This window comes from Clarias gariepinus, chromosome 22 (assembly GCF_024256425.1).
Source record: "Clarias gariepinus isolate MV-2021 ecotype Netherlands chromosome 22, CGAR_prim_01v2, whole genome shotgun sequence".
Taxonomy (NCBI): Eukaryota; Metazoa; Chordata; class Actinopteri; order Siluriformes; family Clariidae; genus Clarias; species Clarias gariepinus.
Window position 1 is genome coordinate 22,005,657 of NC_071121.1, and position 23,578 is coordinate 22,029,234.

Sequence of the window (23,578 nt, forward strand, 5' to 3'; positions counted from 1 at the left end):
GTATATCCTGGTGCTAAGGAAAAGTGAATGGTATATATTTTTATAGGACCCATTTGGTCTTAGTAAACACAGTGACACAGTGAGCCAAGGTGGAGACAAAATTATTTCCTCAACCACAATAACTAATGCTGACTTGCATGTTTTGCTGGCTTTTAATTCAACACAGACTAAATGAAACTCAAGTTCATATAAACATGTACGATCACTTACATTCTGGAACAACGAGTGTTAACATAAACCAGCCCAATAAGATTTATTTATTATACACATACTATTTCACTCAGTGGAGGAAGTATTTGTGACACAAAGTTATTTGATAGTGAAATCAAGCATCTAGGTATGCTAAAAATGTCTATTTTTTATTTTACAACACATATTGATAATTGTGTGTGTAAGAAACTCCAATTTATTGGTTAAATCTTTTGTAATTTCAAAGTCTTTTATATGATCGTTCTGGTATGCAATGAAACTTAAAAGTTATGACTTCTCCAAATTTGGCACCCAACAATACAGTATGATGACCTTTTTGGTAGCTGATGCCTCAAAAGTTTTAGTTTTTTCCTCGAAAGAACACCATATCATAATTATGACAGAAGCTCTAAAAGGATCTATTTTCAATCTATAATGTTCACACATGCTTCATTAAATATTTTATTTAGAAAATTAGTGCAAATATGATGCAAAAAAAAACATACATTAAAAATCACATAATTCAGCTGTGGTCATAATACAAAAGTGCTTTGCAGAGTAGAGCAGACTTTGCTTAGAATTTAAGCAGACATTTTCTTTGTAGATAAATGATAAAGCTATTCAGTAATGTAAAGCAAGTTGTTTGGTGACTCATACAAATTTTACTCAGAGGTAGTGGTGGCTCAGTGTGTTAAGGCTCTGAGTTACAGATCGAAATAACAGCGGTTCGAGCCCCAGCTTCACCAGGTTGCCATAAAATGATTGACCCTGCGCTCTGACCCCTGCTGACTAACAATAAGCTGGGATATGTGAAGAATAAAGAATTTTATTGTGCAGAAATGTATGTGTAACGAATAAAGGTTGAACTGAATGTTAAAACTTGTCGTCATATTTTTCTGTTTGAATGGGAAGATCTTTGATACGTTGAGGTTGAGTTTCCTCTGTCGCCGGACTGCTGGGCAACATATTGACCAGAGAACAGTTCTCAGGGATGGAAGCTGCTTTATGTCTAAAACAGAAAATCAAATTCATTTTATAATAACTAGACCAATATAAATATACCAGTAAATATTGTTGGAGGTGAAGGTGCATTTAAAGCATGAAGCAAACATTGACTTCAGTCCATTTACATACAGTATATTGTATATTTCTCCTGCCCTGATTTTTTTTTATTTAGATAATTGAGTTAATTAGCTCATTTTAATTAGAGAATTCAGCAGCACTATGATATGAATATACTTAACAACTATTAAGATAGTTCAGGACTGGAGTTCCCTACAGTATACATGAGGCTCCAATAACGAACTGGACTCCATATTAACTTAAACAGTATTAACTTCTGTTATACTGAACTTCCAGCTTTGTGACAATGACAATTATACAGATAAAATTGAATTAAACTGAACAGTAATTCTGAATCGATACACAGCAGAGAAACCTCATATATTAAACAGCATCAGAGAGCACTTCATCCCACATACTGTATTAGCACATGACAAAACAACCAGGGATTATTTAGAAGACTAAAATTCTCTTTTGGTAACAAAAGTATGTTGGGGTCTTTTACTTTATGCATCACTAAGCATGGTCTGTGTGTGATTATAATCAATTTCTACTACACTGTTAAGTAAAGCTGGCAAATGTGAAAAAAGCAGGTTAATAATACACAATTAAAAAACATCTAGTTGGATGCTAAAGTCTGGCACTTCAATCAAACTTTCTGTTATTGTTAATAGTTAAATACGTAGAAGATAAACTGATCTCTAAGCAGGAGAAGGTTATAAGAACAAAGCAAAGTATTCATCTGGTAGCTGTTTCATCAGTTCTTAGGTAAGAAACTATCAGTCATGCAACAGCCCAAGAATCTCACAGAAATAAAAGATTAATTAATTAAAGTACTCTTGTTTATAGTACACATGTGTCATGTTTAAGTTGCTTTTGTAAATCAGACAATATTTTTCTTACCCAACCAGTCGTAGTAACAGGATTATCGACCTGGGCTGCCCAAACTTTTGCATGCCAATGTACTGTACACTACCACTGAAAAGTTTGGGATCACTAGCAAATTTCTTTGTTTTTGTTTAGTGATTTATTTTCTTAATTTTATAACAATAAAGGGATTTCAAAACTATAAAATAACATATATGGAATTAGATAATTATGTAACATAGTTACATAATTATATGGAATATAATATACATGGAATATATATTATGGAATGGTTCTTGCAAGAACAGTATTGTCAAGTGCATTTGCAAAACCCATTAAGCACCATAATGAAACTGGCTCCCAGGGAGACCATCCCAGGAAGGCAAGAACAAAATTTACCTCTGCTGTAGAGGAGAAGTTCATTTAAAGTTACCAGCCTTAGAAATCACCAATTAACCTTGTATTTTAGCTTTTATGAAGGCTTTACAGATCATGAGTAGCAGACACATCTTAACGTTAACTGTTTGTTAGAATTATTTTATATATAAAGGAGTTATTTCTACTCTCTTGCTCTCTTCCTCATAGATCTGATATTAACGTGTTAAATCTTTCCTGCTGCTATCTTCCTGTCTCCTCTTGCATCTGCTCTTTAAGGTGTGAACGCTCCCACGCTCACCTTCCCATTCTCTCTTTATGTCTCTCCCCCCCCTCTCCCCCTCTGTCTCCCTTCCCCTCTTCCCCTAACTCGAGCCAACATCTTGTGATCTGTCTCTGGACGGACACCTCTCCATCTTCCTCTCCTTTGATTCTTCAGGATCTCACCAGGACATTTACAATGGTTCATGTTCTTTGTAGTAACATAGGTCTATGGCACAAGCGTTTGGTCAAACATATATAAACCCCATCTTTTGCTGTTAATAAACAGAGACCTTTCTGACAGACAATGTGTGTGTGTGTGTTTGACTGAGTCTCTCCTGGCGCCAGAAAAGCTTACCGAAGCATAGCAGACAGACCAAGCAACTCGCCTCTCCTACTATGTAACTTTAGAAAAAACTTTACACTGTTCAAAGATGATTATTTAAAATTTGGACGGCCTACAGCAATGCTTTACAATTTAGAAAGAAATAAAAATCAGGAAAGACCGTGGAGTTAGAAAATGGGGGCGAACCTTTGAGCAGTAGTGTATAAAAACAGTAGTTAAGCTTAACCATAACTTTTAAATACTGTACCACTTACTTTTTACGTTTACTGGTTTCCATCCACCCATAAACAGCAACAACAGCAACAACAACTGGAAAAAGAGAAAAGAATTTTAGGTGAAAAAATAGTTTAAAGCTTAAAGACAGTATTATCACTGTGCTTTACATTAATGTACACTGAAAGGAGAGGTGAGCCTCAAGACTTTCTTGGTTGTTCCCCAGAGCAAGGTAGACACCATAATGCACCTGGATTACACACACACATCCTCTGGGCAGCCACCTCGACTTAACACCATAAAACCATCGAACACTGGCCCAGACTGGACGCCAAGGTAAAAAAAAAAAACATCTGCAAGAGGTGCTCTGAAGACCCAAAAGAAACTAGGTCTGCCCCACTTATCCCACTGTCTATTACAGGAGTGGCATTTGAAAGGATCGGGATAGACCTTGGTGGTCCTCTCCCCAAATCCAACTATGCAACAAGATATCCAGAAGGAATCCCGCTCTAAAAGGCCACCTACAAAAACACTACGTGGAGGCTCATACTCCTTTTAAGCAGAGCAAGACTGCCCAAGTAGGTCCTCACAGATCCTGGAACCGCATTTATATCTAAATCAATGCCGATGTGTGTCAGCTGTTGCAGGTAAAACAAAATTTAATATTCCCAAACCGACGGCTTGGTCGAGTGCTTTAACTAGACTCTCAAGAGGATGTTATGGCAGAGGGCAGATGTTATGGCAGAGGGCAGCCGAAACGGGGTTAAGCCTGTCAATCCAGGACCACTCCTTTTCCATTCAACACAGAGCCGGGACACAAAATGTCAACACCGACAGCCTTTCTTGGAGCCATGACTTGTTCTCAGATCCCAGGATGTGCTCGAAGCTGGGGTGCTCAGAGAGCGGGCCGAGGGCCAGCACCTTATATTCTGTGACAATTTCTCACACAACCAAAACTTGTGGCACATTTATCACCAAGGTCAGTTATATCGTTCACCATGCTGGAGTCAGAGACTGACTAAAAAGGAGACCTGATGTTTTGGATAAAAAGTGACCTGAGTCGCCGGTCTTGTTCACCCAAACGTGGCCGTATTTTCTGTGACCGCTCGCTGCTACTGCTTTCACTCTAAAGGTGACTATGCCTCTCCCTGCATGAATAAGCCCCCCTCACGCACTATTCATGCAGTTAATACAAGGACACTGACTGTGTGTAAATAAAGTTTCAACTATTTTAGCATAACGCCGCTTCTGTGTGTGTTGCTGCCCTGCTAGAAAATGCTTTACAATAGACAGATTTAGATGGAGAAAAGGTCATACTTACGCAGTATGATTAGGATGATTATGATAATTAGAAGGATCCTCCATGTGCGGTCATCTATAATTAAACATTAAACAGAAATTAAACTTTATTTTCATTAAATAGTATCTACTGTATTTATACTGTGGATCAGCACTTTCAGAAAAATTGTTTCATAGTTTGATGTTCTTACTGTAGTGTAATAAACACATCTGCAAAAGTACCTGGACTGAATAAACCACCACACATTGGTCCTGCATTATGCTATGAATTCCTTTGTAAGTTATTTCTACCTTTGTAAGTATTATAACCCAACTCTTCTATTATTTTACTCATATATAAATACTTGGATTACGAGCATAATTCGTTCTGGAAGCGAGTTCCAAAACACTCGTAAACCAAATTAAATTTTCCCATAGGAAATCATGAAATTTTAATTATTAGTTCTACAGCCCAAAAAAATAAATACAAAGTTAAAAAAATAAAACAAATTAACCTGTACTTTACCTTAAAAATGTAAAAATAAATCCCGACAGATAAGTGTATCCGTTTGTGCACGCAGGGTGTGTGTGTGTGTGTGTGTGTAAAATGTGTGTGCATACACACACACACAATAATCAATATCCCGTTTTTAAAACCTTTTAAAAATTAGCAAGGAACATCCCTAGTCACACTCGCGTGAGCGCATACTAACAGGATCACTGCTGTAAAGTAAAACAACAACAACAACAACAACAACAAAAAAACAAATTAAACAGCTTCTCAACTTTTAAAACAATCGCGACAGAGAAGAGTTTGTGTGTTTGTTTGGCAACCTGAGAGAAGGGGGTCTGAAGTGGGGCTCGCTCGCGTTTAAAGCCCCCTTCTCTCAGGTTGCCAAACAAACACACAAACCTTCTGCCTTATACAGACACATACACACACACGCACACTCAAAAACACTGCATGCACTAAGACCCAGCAGGGGAGATGATAGATCTCGGCTTTACAGCTCCCCTCCTCTCAGGTTGCCAAACAAACACACAAACTCTTCTCTGTCGCGACTTCTCTGTCGTTTTCAATGGTGAGGAGCTGTTTAATTTGTTTTTTTGTTGTTGTTTTACTTTACAGTAGTGATTCGTTAGTATGCGCTCACGCGAGTGTGACTAGCTATGCTCCTGGCTAATTTTCTATCCGGTTTTAAAAACGGTCTCTCCTTTAATGTGTGTGTCTGTGTGCGCAAGCGCATTTCAAACACACACACACACACACCCAGCAGGAGAGAAAATGCTCGTTTTTCAAGTCAAAAATTATAAAAAATCGTTGCTCGTCTTGCGGAACACTCGTAATCCAAGGTTCCACTGTACTTATTATTAAGTCGTTCAAATGAGAATTCCATGCTTGTTCCATCTTATATCTTTGTCCCAAATCATACCTTAAGACCATATATTGCTTATCTTTTCCACATAACATGGAATGAATATAATAAATGATGAAGCTTCCTCTTGATTTTAAGCACAAAAGATCTGGAACTTCATGACAATAAGCAGTCAATAGGATTTACATTAAAAATGATTTTAAAAACTAAAATAAATTATCATATGCAATAAACTAGTTATTATTGTTTTCATTAATTTTAATATAAATTAATTTTATTGTCCAAAAAACCTTCACGAATTTTCTGTTTTACCCGACACAAATTCTTGGCATAACGCTAAGGAATTTACTCACTCATCTTCTAAACCGCTTTACCCTGTATAAAGGGTCATGGAGACCTGGAGCCTATCCCAGGAGGCTTAGGGCACAAGACAGGGTACACCCTGGACAGGGTGCCAATCCATCACAGGGCACACACACTCACTTACACTACGGGCAATTTGGGAAGGCCAATTAGCCTAACCTGCATATCTTTGGACTGTGGGAGGAAACCGGTGTACCCGGAGGAAACCCACCAAGCATAGGGAGAACATGCAAACTCCATGCACACAGAGATGGGAATCGAACGCGGACCCTGGAGGTGCAAGGCGACAATGCTAACCAGCTATGAAATTCAGCAAAACAGTATATTCTATATAATAGTAGCATGGTTGTGCTTTTGGGAAGGTTCAGAATTATGGTTGCCATATAGCATTGTTTCAAAATGTATTATGACAATTGCTAAAGAAGATTCCTTTCGAAATTGTCAGTTAATTATCTGGTTAAAGAAGCATATCAGTTATTGAAAACAAAAATGAATCTTACAGAAACAGCACTGTGGAGGAGGTGGATACCATCCCATTTCTTCACATGTGTTACAGCATTCAAGGGTGGATGGGCAAAAGACAGAATTTGATAGACAGAACAATCCCAAAGACTACAATGAATTTCAATTATGTTCCATAAAATGCTTTCACGTTTGCTATTCTGTGATACTGCTGGACAATCATAAAATGATAGTCAATATTTACTTATATTATTCTGCTAATTATACAACAAATGGTTACGCTGCAAAAAACTATAAAAAGTCCAAACCTTTCTTGGAATAGTCACTTATAGACACAGGGAAAAGGTTTCACAGACTTGAGCACACACTCTCAATGACCTGCCTTCAACAACAATAATTTAAATAAATGCATTTTTACTGGCTGCAAAAAAAGCGCAACAAAGAATATTCAACAGAAGCTGCAATAGTTCATGGTTCCTTGAAGTAAAGTAAGTTTTTCCATCCATCCTGCATTCCATACTTCAACCGCAGTATTCTCAAGTACTCAGATTGAACTCCACATAAATAATTTGGAGTGGATGACCCCTGCTGCACATGTATAACAGAGTTCAGAAAAGTCAAGGTAGCCAGGACTCACATGTATGTCATGCTTGATGATTTCCAGAGGTGGGTAGTTACGAGTTACATTTACTCAGTTACATTTACTTAAGTAACTTTTTTTTCTATGAGTAGTTTTAATGCACCATACTTTTACTTAAGTAGATTTGTAAAAATGAAATGCTACTCTTACTCCGCCACATTTGGCTACATTACACTCGACTCGTTACTCTAACCATTTATTCTATACATTAGCTATTCTTTATTTTTGCCGGAGAAATGCAGCTGGTGGACCAGACGTAGCAAAAATAGTCACATAAGTCTGTTTCAGTCACAAAAACCAACAATAACCACTTTTATTCACATGAATATACTCGAACTAGTGGCATAAGGCGGGGGGAAAAATCTTCAGCTGTGGTAAACAGGAAACGAAAACAAAATTAGTAGAGGCACCAGTCACCAATGCCACATCCCTGCCCAGGATTGCTCATATAAAAAGCATGTGTCGCTTTGTATATGTGTCACATAGTGCAAAAGAACAGCTTCATACTGCGATGTCTTTTCACTAAATACTTTTTTTACTCTTACTTAAGTATTTTGGATGACTACTTTTTACTTCTACTTGTAAATCTTATTTTGAAGTACAGCTACTCATACTTGAGTGCAAGTTTTGGCTACTCTACCCACCTCTGATGATTTAATCAGCATGAGTGATGCAATAAATACAAAACCGGGATTCTGTCCAGAGCAACACCATGATGAAATTGCAAGAAGAAACAACATTTCTTTCATCATTCAAGTTCACCTCACGTTATAAAACTTCTTTTAAAATCACCACCACCGAATTCCCCTCATCTCAATTTACTAAGGATAGTGATATGACTGTTTGCTAAAACCTACCTGTTAAAACCCCAAACATTTGCCAGCTTGGCCGGTTATACATAATTATTTACTAAATTTAAAATGAATGTATTAGGTAGGCTGCAAGTGACATAATTGGGACGCTCATGTAATTTTAAATATTGTTTAAACTTTTATACATTTATTTATTGGTATTAAACTGTGTAATATAAATTAAACAAAAATAAAAAAATAAAACTTGTCATTATTATGGCACTGTGCAAAGGTTTGGGCCCTCTAAGAGTTCCACAGTATCAGATTCCTTTTACAAGGTTTCAGACCTTAATCAGCTTATTAGATCTAAAGCTTGGCAACAGCTGTCATTAGTAAATGCCAATTTCAAAGCTTAACAAATACTTTGACTCTTCAAACCTTGTGCACACACTTGCAGCCACTCAACAACCATGGGTTCCTCTAAGCAGATGTGTAAGACTCTGAAAATTAAAGTTATTGATGCCCACAATGTAGGAAAGGCTACAAGAAGATAGCAAAGCACGGTCAGCTTGCAGTTTCCAGTCAGAAATGTAATTAAGAGATGTCAGTTCAAGGGAACTGCTGGTGACGGCACAGGACCCATCTTTGTGATGGCAGCCTGTGAAAGGAACAGTGGCACGCTCCTTCCCTCCATAGTGCCAGGGGATTCTCCTTGGGCAAGAGAGACTAACCTTTAAGCCCCTCTTACGAAAGTCACACTTAAACCTTTCTACTATTCTATCCTTACATCCTTGGTAGAACAGCATACCCCAGTATACACAGATGGATCAAAATCAGGAAATAAAGTGGCAGCAGCTTTTGCGACAAATCTACTACAGCAGGGTTTACCCACCACAATGTTTATCATGCAGAACCCTTCTGTCCATCAAACATATTTTATTTGACTGTAAATCTTTTACTGCTTTAAGAAACTTGTTTTATTCTGTTGACACTTTAAAAAAAGTTTTAAACAAGTAAATCCAATGTAGTTGTAAAGAAAAAATAATTTTTAAACATCTTATCTAGTTTTAATATTGAATAACAAAAATGCTCCTCACCATAAATATAGCATAGAAGCTGGCATGGTGTTAAAAAAGAAAGAAAGTAAAATAAAGTTTAGGGGAACTGGGGGTCAAGATGATCTTTACCCAAGAAAACTCTCGGAGATAACTGCTCGTATGCTGATCAGAAAGACAAATTAAAACCCCCATTTACTGTAACTGCAAAAAGCCTGCAGGAAGATTTAGCAGACTCATGAGTGGTGGTGCACCATTCCACTTGCACAGAGAAGACCTTCATGGAAGAGTCAGCAGAAGAAAACCTTACCTGCGTCCCCATCATAAAATCCAATGTCAGACGTATGCAACAGAACATCTACAGAAGCCTGATGCGTTTTGGAAACAAGTGCTGTGGACTGATGAAGTTAAAATAGAACTATTTGGCCACAATCAGTAAAAACATGTTTGGAGAAAAGAAAGTAAAAATAAAAACAAATAAACGGGTAGGTACCAAAGAAGCGTACCACCCAGACTGTTGCATGCCCAGAGTGAAGCATAGGGGTGGATCAGTGATGGTTTGGGGAGGAAATATCATGCCATTTTCTAGGCCCAATACTTGTGCTAGATGGGTGCATCACTGATAATGCACCAATACACACAGCAAGACTAGTGACAGAGTTGTTTGATGAACATGAAAGTGAAGTTAAACATCTCCCATGGCCTGCACAGTCACTAGTTCTAAATATAGAGCCTGCGAAAAAAATGGCTTAAAATCCCTCTGGCCACTGTGCAGGGGACTTGTATCCGTCATTCCCAAGGTGAATTGATGCTGTACTGGCCGCAAAAGGAGGCCCTACACCATACTAATGAATTACTGTATTGTGGTCTAAAACCAGGCGTTACATTTTTTTTATTATTCATTTTAATTTAATTTAGTTTAAGGTGTGGTTCAAGAAGTAAAAAGAGAAGCTGTTAAACCCAAATTGTTTTGTCTCATATCTGTAATTTCAATACAACTGTGCTGATTCCTGTCTAGATTGTTCCCAAATACTGTAGTGATACACTTTATATGATTTGTATAGATAATTAGAATTAAATTTTAAACAGTAAGCACAAGAAATAGGGAAAGAGGAGAAATAAGACCTTATCATAAACCATAAAACAATGAAAGGTTTAACAAGTAAGAAGACACAGAGATTTAATTAGACTTACCCAGACACTGAGGAGCAGTCTCAAATGTTCCATCATCTGTACAGGATATTGTTGAAGGTTCAGTAACATTAAAACCTTGATTACAAGAGTATGTGACTGTTTGTCCATATTCATAGAACTCCTTCAGAGGGGCAAACTGTCCATTGTTTATAGCAGGAGGTTTTGGGCATGTTGTAACTGAGGAAGAAAACAGTTACAGTAATATTTAGCAAACACCCGCTTGTTCTTTTTCCTTTAAATTCAGATTTTCCAGCTACTAGATCAAACTTGAATAAAATCAGACATATACTGAAGAAGACAATACAAGTGCAAACAATGTTCAATCCACTCCATATGAAATTCAGAACCCTTGTTCAGAAACTTTTTGTTCGCATCTAGACAAGAATTTCTTGATCATAACGATTCATACTTGTGATCTCCCAACAACAGGATAAACACTTTTTAGTTGCACCAAGATCAACTAATCAGGAACTGTGGACCTCCACAAGTGTGGATCCACAAGTCTTGTTTGTATGAGTGTGTGTACAGTGCACGTATACTGTTTATTATAACACACACGCGTGTGTGCATCTGTAAAGCAAAAGCCAATCTCATTAGAGAGGTTAAAAATCCATTTTCTTTCTCTTTCTTAGCACTCTGCACTTTGTGTGTGTGTGTGTGTGTGTGTGTGTGTGTGTGTGTGTGTGTGTGTGTGTGTGTGTGTGCGCGCGCGGCATTGGACAGCGTGACCCTCTCCCTTCCTCTCGCCTTCCTCTTCACACACACTCTCCCTTCCTCTCGCCTTCCTCTTCACACACACTCTCTTCCTCTCGCCTTCACACACACACACACACACACACACACACACACACACACACACACACACACACACTCTCTCTCTTTCTCTAACGGAAACACTGCTCTGTCACGATTCTTTTCAAAGGTAAGGTGCAAGTTAATTTGTCTTATTTTTACTTTATATTTTTTATTCATTATTTTTATGTATTTATTTTTTGGGCGGTAAAATGAATAATTTGAGTTTCTATTATTTCCTATGGGAAAATTCACTTGGTTTACAAGTGTTTTAATATACGGCCAGCTAGGCCTGGGCGATAAAACGATAACGATATGTATCGCGATAGACACGTGATCGATATCAATAAAAAAATGTGTTCGATAAAACGTTCGATAATTTGTATTCTTTGTCGGAAGAAAACAGAGGTCGCGAAGTTAGTTTGGTTGCTGTCAAGCGCACTCGCTCCGCGACCGGCACTAGGACCCTGAAGTAGTACGGTCGTGATTCAGGAAGTATAAAAGGAGACAAGATCGCGCTTCACATCGCTCAGTCTGCCCATGTTGTTTCCGACGCTTCGCCGGATCTTATGAGAGTACTCACAATTTTGGGTCCAATTCCTGATTGAGTGTGGGTTGCTAGAACGTGGAATTGTGTAAACTCTTGCTCTTGGTGTAGGAGAGTTCTTACAATAACTCTCGTGGTTATCCTGCCTGTTCGCGCTGTTTCCGCGTTTCGGTTTACCATCCACGCTACAAGAGCAGACAAAGCACTCTATGCGCGTGCAATATCTCCCCTGCTCGCTCAACATGTTCTCCGCGCATGCGCGGCTTCTCGATTCTGTGCGCGTACAACATTTATTATATACGACGTGTCTTCTGTGATTATTTAATTACTTATTTATGTATTTTATTTAATTAAGTATTAAAAATACTTAATTGATTAGAAATACTTAATTGGAAAGTTTATTGGAAACGAACCTAATTCAATAAAATACAGGCTTCCATTATTTTATTTTTTGGATCTGATGTAGTTGTTCCTCTAGTCTACTACATCAGACGTTCATAATAATAACAGAAAAAAAACACATGCCATAGTTTTGTCCTTTGTGGCAGTAGCCAGTTTTGGTGTAACAAGTTTTACATTTTGCTGCCAATTATAAAATGTAATCTGTGTATTAAGAGGCTACATCCCATTAAGCTGATCTGATGTGCGTTGGTCTGCCTAACCCTTCTTTTTTTGGAATAAATTTAAGTTACTCTGCCTTATTTGGGAAAGATGGTCTGCAGTAGCTTTAAGTTCTAATTTTCTAAAATAAACACTTGGTGGTTCTTCAAGATCTTAACTGTAGCCTATTTCTACAGTTTTCTTTTTTCAATATAGTTAATTTAGAGTTAGTTTTATTTCTACAAATGGAGCAAACTCTGCTAGATTATAGATAAGATTCCCATTCCCCTGCTATGCTGGTCTGCTGGATTCCTCTTCATAAGCAGAAAATGCACTTTGCACTATTTTATTACACTTTATTAAGCATTTCTTACATTTTCTTTCATCTTGCACCTTAAATGTTAAGAGATAATGGTTAACATTGTGATAATTGTTAACATTGTGACTTAATTATTTGTCCATGGTTATTGACATTTCTGTCTTAACAACTGAGGGGACTATGATCAGAGGAAGGTTAAGTTTAAAATAAAAATGTTGAAATGTAATATATTTTTCTCCTGCTCCTTATTTTAAATGGGTCATAAAAAAATGTCAATAATTATCGATATTGACCGATATGAAACACTGATATCGTGATACAGTTTTTAGCCATATCGCCCAGCCCTACGGCCAGCTTCCGGCACGAATTATGCTTGCAATCCAAGGTTCCACTGTATCTGTTTTGAACTGTATCTGCAACTTATGCTCTGTAAAGGCTTTATAATGGCTCTAATCTAAGGTGTGGCTAATTTCTGAGGCTGGTGACTCTAAATGAACTTCTCCTCTGCATAAGCGGTTTTGGTCTTGCCTTCCTGGGAATATCTTCATGAGAGCCAGTTTCATCATGGCGTTTGATGGGTTTTGCAAATGCACTTGACAATACAGTTGTTGCAAGAACTATTCCAGAACAGATGACCTTCGTGTCTTAAAAAAACAATTGACTGCTGTTGTTACTTAATTATCTAAAACAATATTTGTACTAAGAGAACGGGAACAACTAGAACAGTTTTCTTACGAAGGTGTATATAAGGTAACTGCTCTGAAAGGTTTAAGAATTTTGGCTAAAATTGGCACAAACATTTAAAATTTAATAATGGTCACACTATCTGGTATCAACCAAATGAAGATGGTTTCCCTAGTGACTGGTTCTGTCATGGTTTCTTCCTCATGTGATCTTAGGGAGATTTTTTATGCCCTTCTATTTCCTGGCTAACTTATTAGGGACAAATTAATAAAGCTATACATTGTTATTTTTTCATTTGAATCAATTATATATTTTCAATGCGTACTGCTTTGAATTTTCTATCCTGACACTTTGTTGTTATTCTGGGTTTCCATCCCATCCATCTAGGAACCTATTCGAGGCCAGTGATGACCATTGTATTTATTCTGACTTTTACGTTGTAGGACCTCCGGTCAAGACTCGTAAACTACGAGCAACTTGGCAATGCCAATAAGCCTAATCTGCATCTCTTTAGACTGGTTTTAGGAAACCAGAGAAATTTTTTTTTTAATACTTTACTTGTTGAAATTGATGATTATTTTGCTAAGGCTGTGTTTCCAACAGCTGATTAAAGTCTGTAAGCCCTTCTTTTAACTGGAGACTAATTAGTACTTTTAGACAAGTGCCAGTATTTGCTTGTAAAATGGAAATTACAGCATGGTTCCATATTTGAGTAATTTCTTATGCTTTTCATCTATGTAATCTAAAAGAAAATGCTAATAAAAATGTATTTATTTCATTTTCATTATTTAGTGGCATGGTTCATGATGTAAGAATGTGTAGCTATTAATCAAAATTGTTTTGTGTTATCTCTCTAATTTCAATTCTTTGCTTTGAAGTAAAAAATCTGTGTAAACTGTGGTCAGTCTGTAATTTTGGTCAGGGGTTCTGCAGTTCCCTAATGAGGATACACTTCATAAGAATTGATCAGATAGTTATCATTTCACTTCAAACAGAAAGCACAAGAAATCAGGAGGAATAAAACCTTGTCATAAACCATAAAAGACACAGTGATTTGATCAGACTTACCCAGACACTGAGGAGCAGTCTCAAATGTTCCATCATGTGTACATGATATTGTTGAAGGTTGAGTAACTCTAAAACCTTGATTACAAGAGTATGTGACTGTTTGTCCATATTCATAGAACTCCTTCAGGGGGGCAAACTGTCCATTGTTTATAGCAGGAGGTTTTGGGCATGTTTTAACTGAGAAAGAAAACAGTTACAGTAATATTTAGCAAACATCCGCTTGTTCTTTTTCTTTTAAATTCAGATTCTCAAGCTACTAGATCAAACTTACATAAAAACAGACATATACTCTTACTGAAAAAGACAATACAAGTGCAATGTTTAATCCACTGCACGGTTAACAGTTGGAAAGGTGTTCTTTTTATGAAATTCAGAACCCTTTTTACTTTTTGTTTGCATCTAGACAAGGATTTCTAGAACATAATGATTTAATACTTATGATCTCCCAACAACAGAATAAACATTTTTCTTTTGCATCAATATCAACTAACCTCACTTGTTATTACTCATATTTGTGTATCTGTCAGATTCAGCAATTATAATTTCTATATTTTTAATTAAAAATATTCACAATAGATGAAAAAACATTTCTGGGTTATAAGCATGTATTTTAAATATTAGGGGAAATACAGTTGAAACTAGGTATTTACATACACCAGGAAAAAAAATACAAAAACCTTTTTTCTTTACTGTCAAACATTAAATGGAGTAAACTTTTTCGGTTATAAATCCATAAATATTAACATATTCGTTGCATTTGGTAAATGTCAGAATCAAGCCAGCGAGAAATTTATTATTTTTTTTATCACTTTTATTTAAGTCAGAAGTATACATACACTAACGTTTGTGTCTGTAAACAAAAAGAAAAGTCCAGGTGATTCCATTCTGAGCTTAAGAAGCTTCTGATTAGGTTAATTGATTCCATTTGATTTAATTTGTGGCACACCTGTGGATGCATATCAAGGCACACCTCAAACATTGGGACTCTTTCTTTGACTTCATGGGAAAATCAAGAGAAATCAACCAAGACATCAGGAAAAGAATTGTGGACCTCCACAAGTGTGGCTCATCCTTAGGTGCATTTTCCAGATGCCTGAAGGTCCCACGTTCATCCGTTCAGACACTAATTTGCAAGTATAAAAAAAATGGGAATGTACAACCACCATACCGCTCAGGAAGGAGACGGATTCTGAGTCTCAGAGAGAAACGTTTTTTGAGGTGAAATGTGTGAATCAAACCCAGAACAACAGCAAAAGACCTTGTGAATATGCTGGCTGAAACTGGTAAGACAGTGTCATTATCCACAGTAAAGAAGTCCTATACCACCATGAGCTGAAAAGTTACTATGGGAGGAGAAAGCCATTACTTCAAAACCACCCTATTAAAGCCAGACTACAGTTTGCAACTGCACATGGCGACAAAAACCTTAATTTCTGGTGACATGTCCTGTGGTCTGGCGAAACAAAAATTAAACTGTTTGGCCATAATGATAAACGGTATATTCGAAGCGTTGAAGCCTCAGAACACCATCCCAACTGTGAAGTATGAGAGTGCTAGTATAATGTTGTGGGGCTACTTTGCTGCAGAAGGGACTGGTGCATTTCACAAAATAGATGGCAGCACGAGAAAAGGAAATTATGTGGATATATTGAAGCAATATCTGAAGACATCAGCCAGGAAGTTAAAGCTTCGGCACGAATGGGTCTTCCAAATGGACAATGACCCAAGCATACCTCTAAATTAGTTGCAAATTGGCTACCGGACAACAAAGTCAAGGTATTGGAGTGGTCATCACAAAGCCCGGATCTCAATCCCTTAGAAAATTTGTTGGCGACACTGAAAAGGGAGTGCGAGTAGGAAGGCCTACAAACCTGACTCAGTTACACCAGTTCTGTCAAGAGGGGTGGGCCAAAATTCCAGCAAACTATTGTAGAAGACTTGTGGAAGGATCACGAAATGTTTGGCCCAAGTGAAACAGTTTAAGGCAATTCTACCAAATACTAAGAAAGTGTATGTAAATTTTTAACTGAAGATAGTAATTTAAAAAAATCCATAAAATTCTCCCTCGCTTGATTCTGGCATTTAACAAAGGCGAAAAATATATTAATATTTGCTGATCTAAAACAGAAAACGTTTACTCTGATTTAATGTTTGACTAAAAAGTGTTTTGTGTTTTTTCTAAAGTGTATGTATATTTCCTAGTGCCTGGTTCTGTCAAGGTTTCTTCCTCATGTGATCTTAGGGAGATTTTTAATGCCCTTCTATTTCCTGGCTAACTTATTAGGGACAAATTAATAAAGCTATACACTGTTTTTTTATTTTTATTTAATTAATTATATATTTTCAATGCGTACTCCTTTGAATTTTCTATCCCGACACTTTGTTGTCATTCTGGGTTTCCATCCCATCCATCTAGGAACCTATTCAAGGCCAGTGATGACCATTGTATTTATTCTGACTTTTACGTTGTAGGACCTCCGGTCAAGACTCACACACTACGCGCAACTTGGGAATGCCAATTAGCCTAATCTGCATCTCTTTAGACTGTGGGCGGAAACCGGAGAAAAAGTTTTTAATACTTCACTTGTTGGAATTGATGATTCTTTTGCTAAGGCAGTGTTTCCAACAGCTGATTAAAGTCTGTAAGCCCCTTCTTTTAACTGAGAACTAATTAGTACTTTTAAAAAAGTGCCAGTATTTGCCTGTGAAATGCAAATTACAGCATGGTGCCATACTTGAGTAATTCCTTATTCTTTTCATCTACAAAAAAAAAAATATATACTAATAAAAATGTGTTCATGTCATTACTTAGTGGCATGGTTCATGATGTAAGAATGTGTAGCTATTAATCAAAATTGTTTTGTGTTATCTCTCTAATTTCAATTCTTTGCTTTGAAGTAAAAGATGTGTGTAAACTGTGGTCAGTTTGTAATTTTGGTCAGGGGTTGTGCAGTTCCCTAATGAGGATACACTTCATAAGAATTTATCAGATAGTTATCATTTCACTTTAAACAGAAAGCACAAGAAATTAGGAGGAATAAGACCTCGTCATAAACCATAAAAAACACAAAGATTTAATTAGACTTACCCAGACACTGAGGAGCAGTTTTAAATGTTCCATCATCTGTACATGATGTTGTTGAAGGTTGAGTAACTCTAAAACCTTGATTACAAGAGTATGTGACTGTTTGTCCATATTCATAGAACTCCTTCAGGGGGGCAAACTGTCCATTGTTTATAGCAGGAGGTTTTGGGCATGTTATAACTGAGAAAGAAAACAGTTACAGTAATATTTAGCAAACACCCGCTTGTTCCTTTTCCTTTGAATTCATATTCTTGAATTCATATTGAAGGTACATGAGCAAATAAAAAAAATAAATACAAACAAACAGTCAATTGATTAAAAAAATCTCTATTGACTTGTTATAACTAATGCTGCTCATAAAGTGAATATATTATTATGTTTGTTATTTGAAAACATTAATTATTAGTACCAGCACACTGAGGAGGAGGTGGATCCCATCCTTTTTCTGTACAGATCAGTTTGTCATCCCCTTCCATTCTGTAGCCTTTATTACACTGGTACCGGACAAAATGCCTATGTTTATAAGGTGGTGATTTTCCTTCAACTCTCACTGCATTAGAAATTTGTGGACTTTCACAGGTCACCACTGTACATAAAAAAAAAGTTAAAAAAATAATTTTTTGTTTATATTTTAATGAAACATTTTGTGTAACATTGAATCAATTTGAACTTACACAGACACTTAGGAGGAGGAGGCTGAAAACTTCCATCACTGGAGCATGTTATTACTGAAGGTCCAATAAGATCAAGACCTCTTTTACAAGAGTATGTGACTGCTTCTTCATACCCATAAAATTCCTGGTCTGGGTAAAATGTTCCATTCTCTATAGGCGGAGGGGCCTTACACTTGACCACTGAAAAAAAAAAAAAAAGAAAATCACAATAATACTTAGGTAGTCTTTAATTAGTCTAGATTTAATTAGTCATAAAATATCAAAAATAAATATAAATTAATAAAAATTTCTATTCTGTAGTAAAATGTACAGTTGTCAAAGAAAAAAAAATTTCAAAGACATTATTTTGAGAGATGATACACTACTGCTAATAATAATTGATAGTATTAATATAGAAAGAAGAGGAAATTCCACAGACAGTACATAAACAGTTAAATAATAATTCCTTTAGTATGCACTTACTGAAAATAAGTAAATACAAAATAGGGTATAAGGGCAATAAACAAACGTTTAGTTTAAATAATTTAGATCTACTTTTATTTATTTTTTTATAAAATACTTGGATATAAAATTCTACACTATAATAAAATGCATGGATAAATTGAGCATGTTAAGGATAATGATCCTGTACCATTCAAAGTCATGCTCAAAAAGTAATTCTCTTCAGGAAAATCATTCTGAATAACACAAAATGAAGATCAGATGGTTTTCAGATTTTCTTGATATGTCTTTTGGCTTATTTTGCCTGTGATTGTCAGGTCCCACAACAAGCTTACAAAACATGCAAGGCATCACGCGTGTCAAAAGGTTTCGATGACAACAGGTGTATAAATTTTTTTAAACATTACAAGCTGATAGACTTCTACACAAAGAGAAGGTGTTTAAAGTTTTGGCATGTACATACGTATGCTCGACATATTGTAAGCCCTCTTTAAATGAGTGACAATATGCATATCTATAGTTCTTTGCGGACATTTTAGGCAGGTGTGACAAAACGCAGTAAAGTAAGAATGCTTTTAAATATATAATAATAAAAAGGTTCAAATTTTCCCAAAAGTCTTGGGGGTCATCAAGATGTTTTCTTTTCAAAACTAAGACTTGGCTTTATGACCTTATCCAGACTGATAGAAAACAATTGAGATCTTTCTCATTTGTTTTGGAATTTCTTTCGATCTCGGCATGTCATGCAGCCTGTGAGGATCTACTTTACTTTGTCAGGCAGGTCTTTTTTAAGTAATTTCTTGATTGCAAACAGGTGTGGCAGTAATCTGGCCTGGGTTTGCATAAAAAAAATTTCCTCAGGTGTGATAAACCAAAGTTAAGTTATGTTTTAATTTTTTTGGATTTTGTTTTCCCTTAATAATAACCTTATTATAAAAAGAAAAATGATAAAAACCATAATTTAAACATTGCATGATGTGTTTACTTGTTTTATCTTTATGACTAATATTTTAATTATTTGACCTCTGGAAAATCGGTCATGGATAGGTCTCCCAGCACCACAATAACCCAGAACATACCACCAAGGCAACAAAGGAGTGGTTCAAGTTTTTATGGTAACCAATTGTAGACTGCAATCCTCAAGTCTTTTCATAGATTACCCATAGGGTTTAAGTCTGAGCCCTGACTATTCCATGCAAGAACATTGACCTTTTTCTAAAACTTATGGGCAGAGATTTTCTTCATGATTTTGATGGTATTTTGCCCCATCAATTTTCCTTTCCTTGACAAGTGCTCCAGTCCCTGCTGCAGAGAAACACCCCATAGCAGGATATTACCACCTCCATGCTTTACTATAGGAATGGCATTATTTGGATAGTGAATTGTATTGGATTTCCGTTCGGGTTTATCATTTGGTGTTGTGGCCAAATAATTAAATTTTAGTCTCACCTGACCACTTGCATTTTTGTAAAGCACAGTCATGACTGTATGTTCCCTTTCTTGCAACGTGCCAATACAAACCAAATTTGTGATTAATTTATGATTCTGTTTTTTATATATAAAAAAAATTCTGACATGGTCTTATATATTTCATTTGCATGATAAAAGTCGTACTAAAAGTAAATAAAGCTAAATAAAATAAAAACTTTGTCTTCAGGCTGCAAAGCAACAAAATATGACTATTTTCAGGGGTCTATACCCTTTGTATACCTTTAATTTACCCAAACACAACAGTTATGGATAAACGTTAGAACCCCCTCTTTTAATTCTATGTAATAACATAAACCCAAACATAAAATCATCTTATCATAGCAAGTATTTTGCAAATACAACGACAGACTAACAAAACTTTTTTCACCATGACATTATTTGTTTAACAGAAAAAAAACCTTGTATTAAGCACTCCCATTAATTAATAGCTTTCAGATCCACCTTTGATCGAAATATACATATAAATAAAGGCTCTGTAATAGGCTTTTCTCTGTAAATTGCTACTTGGTCATCTTCACCCTGAACCTTGGTCAAGATTTTTAATAAACTCTGGCAAAATTTCAAAATTCTGCATAAACAATTGTTGTAGTCATGTTGCACAAAACTCTTTTAAAAAAATAAAGAATGTTCAATTGACAAAACTACATTACCTTCACATACAGGAGGTCTCCCATCCCAACCTTGTTCTCTGCAATTTCTATCTTTTGCTCCAAGAAGCTGATAACTGCAAACAGACATTTGTTCTGATATATGTTTTACAAGTCATAACGAATGCATTCAAAAGGTATTGTGGACACTTAAAACAAAAAATAGGGTAAGAAACAAAAAAATAAGAAATGTATAAATTTCTATTTAAATGTATTAATTAAAAAGGTTTTAACTATTTAAGTTAATCAGAAGCAACATGCAACTGACATAAAATGAAGTGTTTCCTTATAGATTTTCTTTTAAGTACTGAAATGGAGACGTCTGTTTAGCTTTAATGTCCTCCCCCTGATGACAGACAGGCTGTCAAGAAGCTGCAAGGTGTAGCAATATAAGCAGTCATAACTCTGATCTGCAACACTTGAGTGGATACGGCCATGGAAACGTTTGGACATATCTGCTCATGGAAAGAACAACTTCTTTCATATTTTGTTAATTTCTTGCATTTAGTAATAATAATTATAATAATAAGAAAAAATAAAGTATTGAATCTGCTGTACACTCTTGCCATTTTCTCAAACATTGCTATGAGCAGCTTCACCCAGGGCTTTCATTAAAATTAATTCACTTAAATTGGTTCAAATAAGGCAATCGAAATCTCCAAACCACTGTCCTGTGCAGTGAGGTTTGTATACATTAGAATTTGGTTATTCAAAACCTTTTACAGTCTGTTTATTTACTATTATCGTGTACTGACAGAACGTGTGCGTAACCGAACATGGACAACCATTTTTAAAAAGGTTGAACTATTTTTACCCTTCATTACACACTGCTGTAATGGTTGCGCCAAACACAATTCCGTCTGGAATGAGATACTTTCCATTGGAAATCTCACCAGGATTTCCACAAGATCTCTCTGAAAAAAAAAGAAGAAAACGGCTGTAATTCCAACTTTCTCTTGTAAAAAAATAATAGTGTAAAAAAATTGTGTGTTACAAATATATTAAAATCTTCGATAGTACACTGCAAATATACTAACAGAAAATTGTAAGATCAGTTATTATATAAAAATTAGGGCTGCAACAATCAATCGATAAAAAGCAATGAATAAAATCGTTGGCAATGAATTTCATGATCAATTTGTTGTGTCGCGCGACGTGGAGACATTCGATTATTAAAAAGAAAAAGTTAGTTGAGCGTGGAGCGCACTGATGCTAGCAGAGTTCGGCGCCTCATAGACAGGGCGGAGCAAAAAAAATTAAAATACGAGCGGAGTTAGAGAAAAGATACATAGCGGAGGCTGCTGGGTCTTAGTGCGCGTCTCTTACTGGTATAATCAGCATCCGTGCACGCGTGTATTGTTTACTTAAAGCAAAAGCAAGTCTCATGTTCTCTCTCTGCTCAAGGCGTAGCCTGCTCTTTGCCTGCCGTGTCTTCTTTTCAAAGGTAAAGTGCAGGTTCATTTGTTTTAATTTTACTTTAAAGCAGTGATTCCGTTAGTATGTTTTTAAAATTTTTATTGTGATTGTTTAGGAATACGAGCCGCTTCCGGAACGAATTATGCTCGTAATCCAAGGTTCCACTGTATCTATTTGGCAGATGTAAAGCATACATGTGTATGTTTTTTGTGTTAGTCCATTTTTATTTTTTATTTTTTTATTATTATAACAGCTCAAGGAGCAACATGTTTGTGCACTTTCTAAAGATTTTGGTTCTGTTTTTGAATAAAGGGTTGAAAAAGAATGCTTTTCGGTTTTATCCAATAAATCTAAAAAATTATCGACAGATTAATCGATTATTAAAATAATCGTTATTTGCAGCCCTAATAAAAATGATACTAACATCATGCTTTTACCAATTTTTGGAATTAAACTTTATACATACTTCAAATTAATTGTATTATAGTACATTTCTCAGAAATATGTTATACAGTAAAACCTCGGATTGCAAGTACCGAGGATTGCGAGTGTTCCGCAAGACGATCAAAGACTTTTAATAAATTTTGCGTTTTGGAGTAGCGAGTATCATGTATCACACATGCACTTCAAGTTTTGTTTTGTCACGTGATCACAACTGAGCCAATGTTTTTTCTCTCTCTTGCGCTGCGAAATTGTGGGTAATCGTCTTCCCTGCACGTCTCTTACTGGTATAATCAACATTCGTGCATGCATGTTTACAGTACTATAACCCTGTGACCACGTGTATGTGTGTAAAACATATTTTATTTTGTGTCTGTATGTGTGTGTGTACAGCATGTGTGTACTTTTCATTATAACACGCGTGTGCGCATGTAAAGCAAGAGCAAGTCTCATTAGAGAGGTTAAAGATCCATTTTCTTTCTCTCCCTCAGTATCCCGTTATGTGTGTGCGCGCGTGTAATTTGACACGGTGCCCCTTCTCACACACACACACACACACACACACTCTTGCCTCGTTTTTGAGTGCTAAAACTCACTTTTGTGCCTTCAAGTTTACATTTACTGTACAGTATGTGTGTTTGAACTCTGACTCTTGCATGCACTCAACATTACAAAGCTACGATTGCGTAATGGCTGGAAGATAAATCATTGCATGCATCGGCATAGGGAAGTTTTATGGTTTTTGCTAGTTTTGAAATTAAGTAAATACTTTAAATTATTATTGTCGATTGTGTTAGTGATAAATATTATGTACTTTGCTTTTAGTATTATGCTTCAGAGCTTTCGGCCTGTTTCGCCAAGTCCCTTTCCAACAGCTAAAATCAATGCACCAGGTTTGAAC

At 36.1% G+C, this 23,578-nt stretch overlaps 1 protein-coding gene across 2 annotated transcripts in view; it reads right to left on the reverse strand.

The window, feature by feature from the left end:
* Positions 1 to 250: 250 nt before the first annotated feature.
* LOC128510453 (C4b-binding protein alpha chain-like) overlaps positions 251 to 23,578 on the reverse strand; it is a 32,912-nt gene continuing 9,584 nt past the window's right edge. For both annotated transcript variants that reach the window (XM_053482738.1, XM_053482737.1), the window contains exons 4-12: positions 21,635 to 21,734; positions 20,824 to 20,897; positions 18,242 to 18,421; positions 17,977 to 18,153; positions 17,571 to 17,747; positions 14,483 to 14,659; positions 10,473 to 10,649; positions 3,355 to 4,688; positions 251 to 1,198 (exon numbers count right to left, since the gene is read on the reverse strand). In XM_053482738.1, coding sequence (XP_053338713.1) covers positions 4,609 to 4,688; positions 10,473 to 10,649; positions 14,483 to 14,659; positions 17,571 to 17,747; positions 17,977 to 18,153; positions 18,242 to 18,421; positions 20,824 to 20,897; positions 21,635 to 21,734 — 1,142 coding nt within the window. In that variant the 3' untranslated portion in view covers positions 251 to 1,198; positions 3,355 to 4,608. The remainder of the gene's footprint in view (positions 1,199 to 3,354; positions 4,689 to 10,472; positions 10,650 to 14,482; positions 14,660 to 17,570; positions 17,748 to 17,976; positions 18,154 to 18,241; positions 18,422 to 20,823; positions 20,898 to 21,634; positions 21,735 to 23,578) is intronic.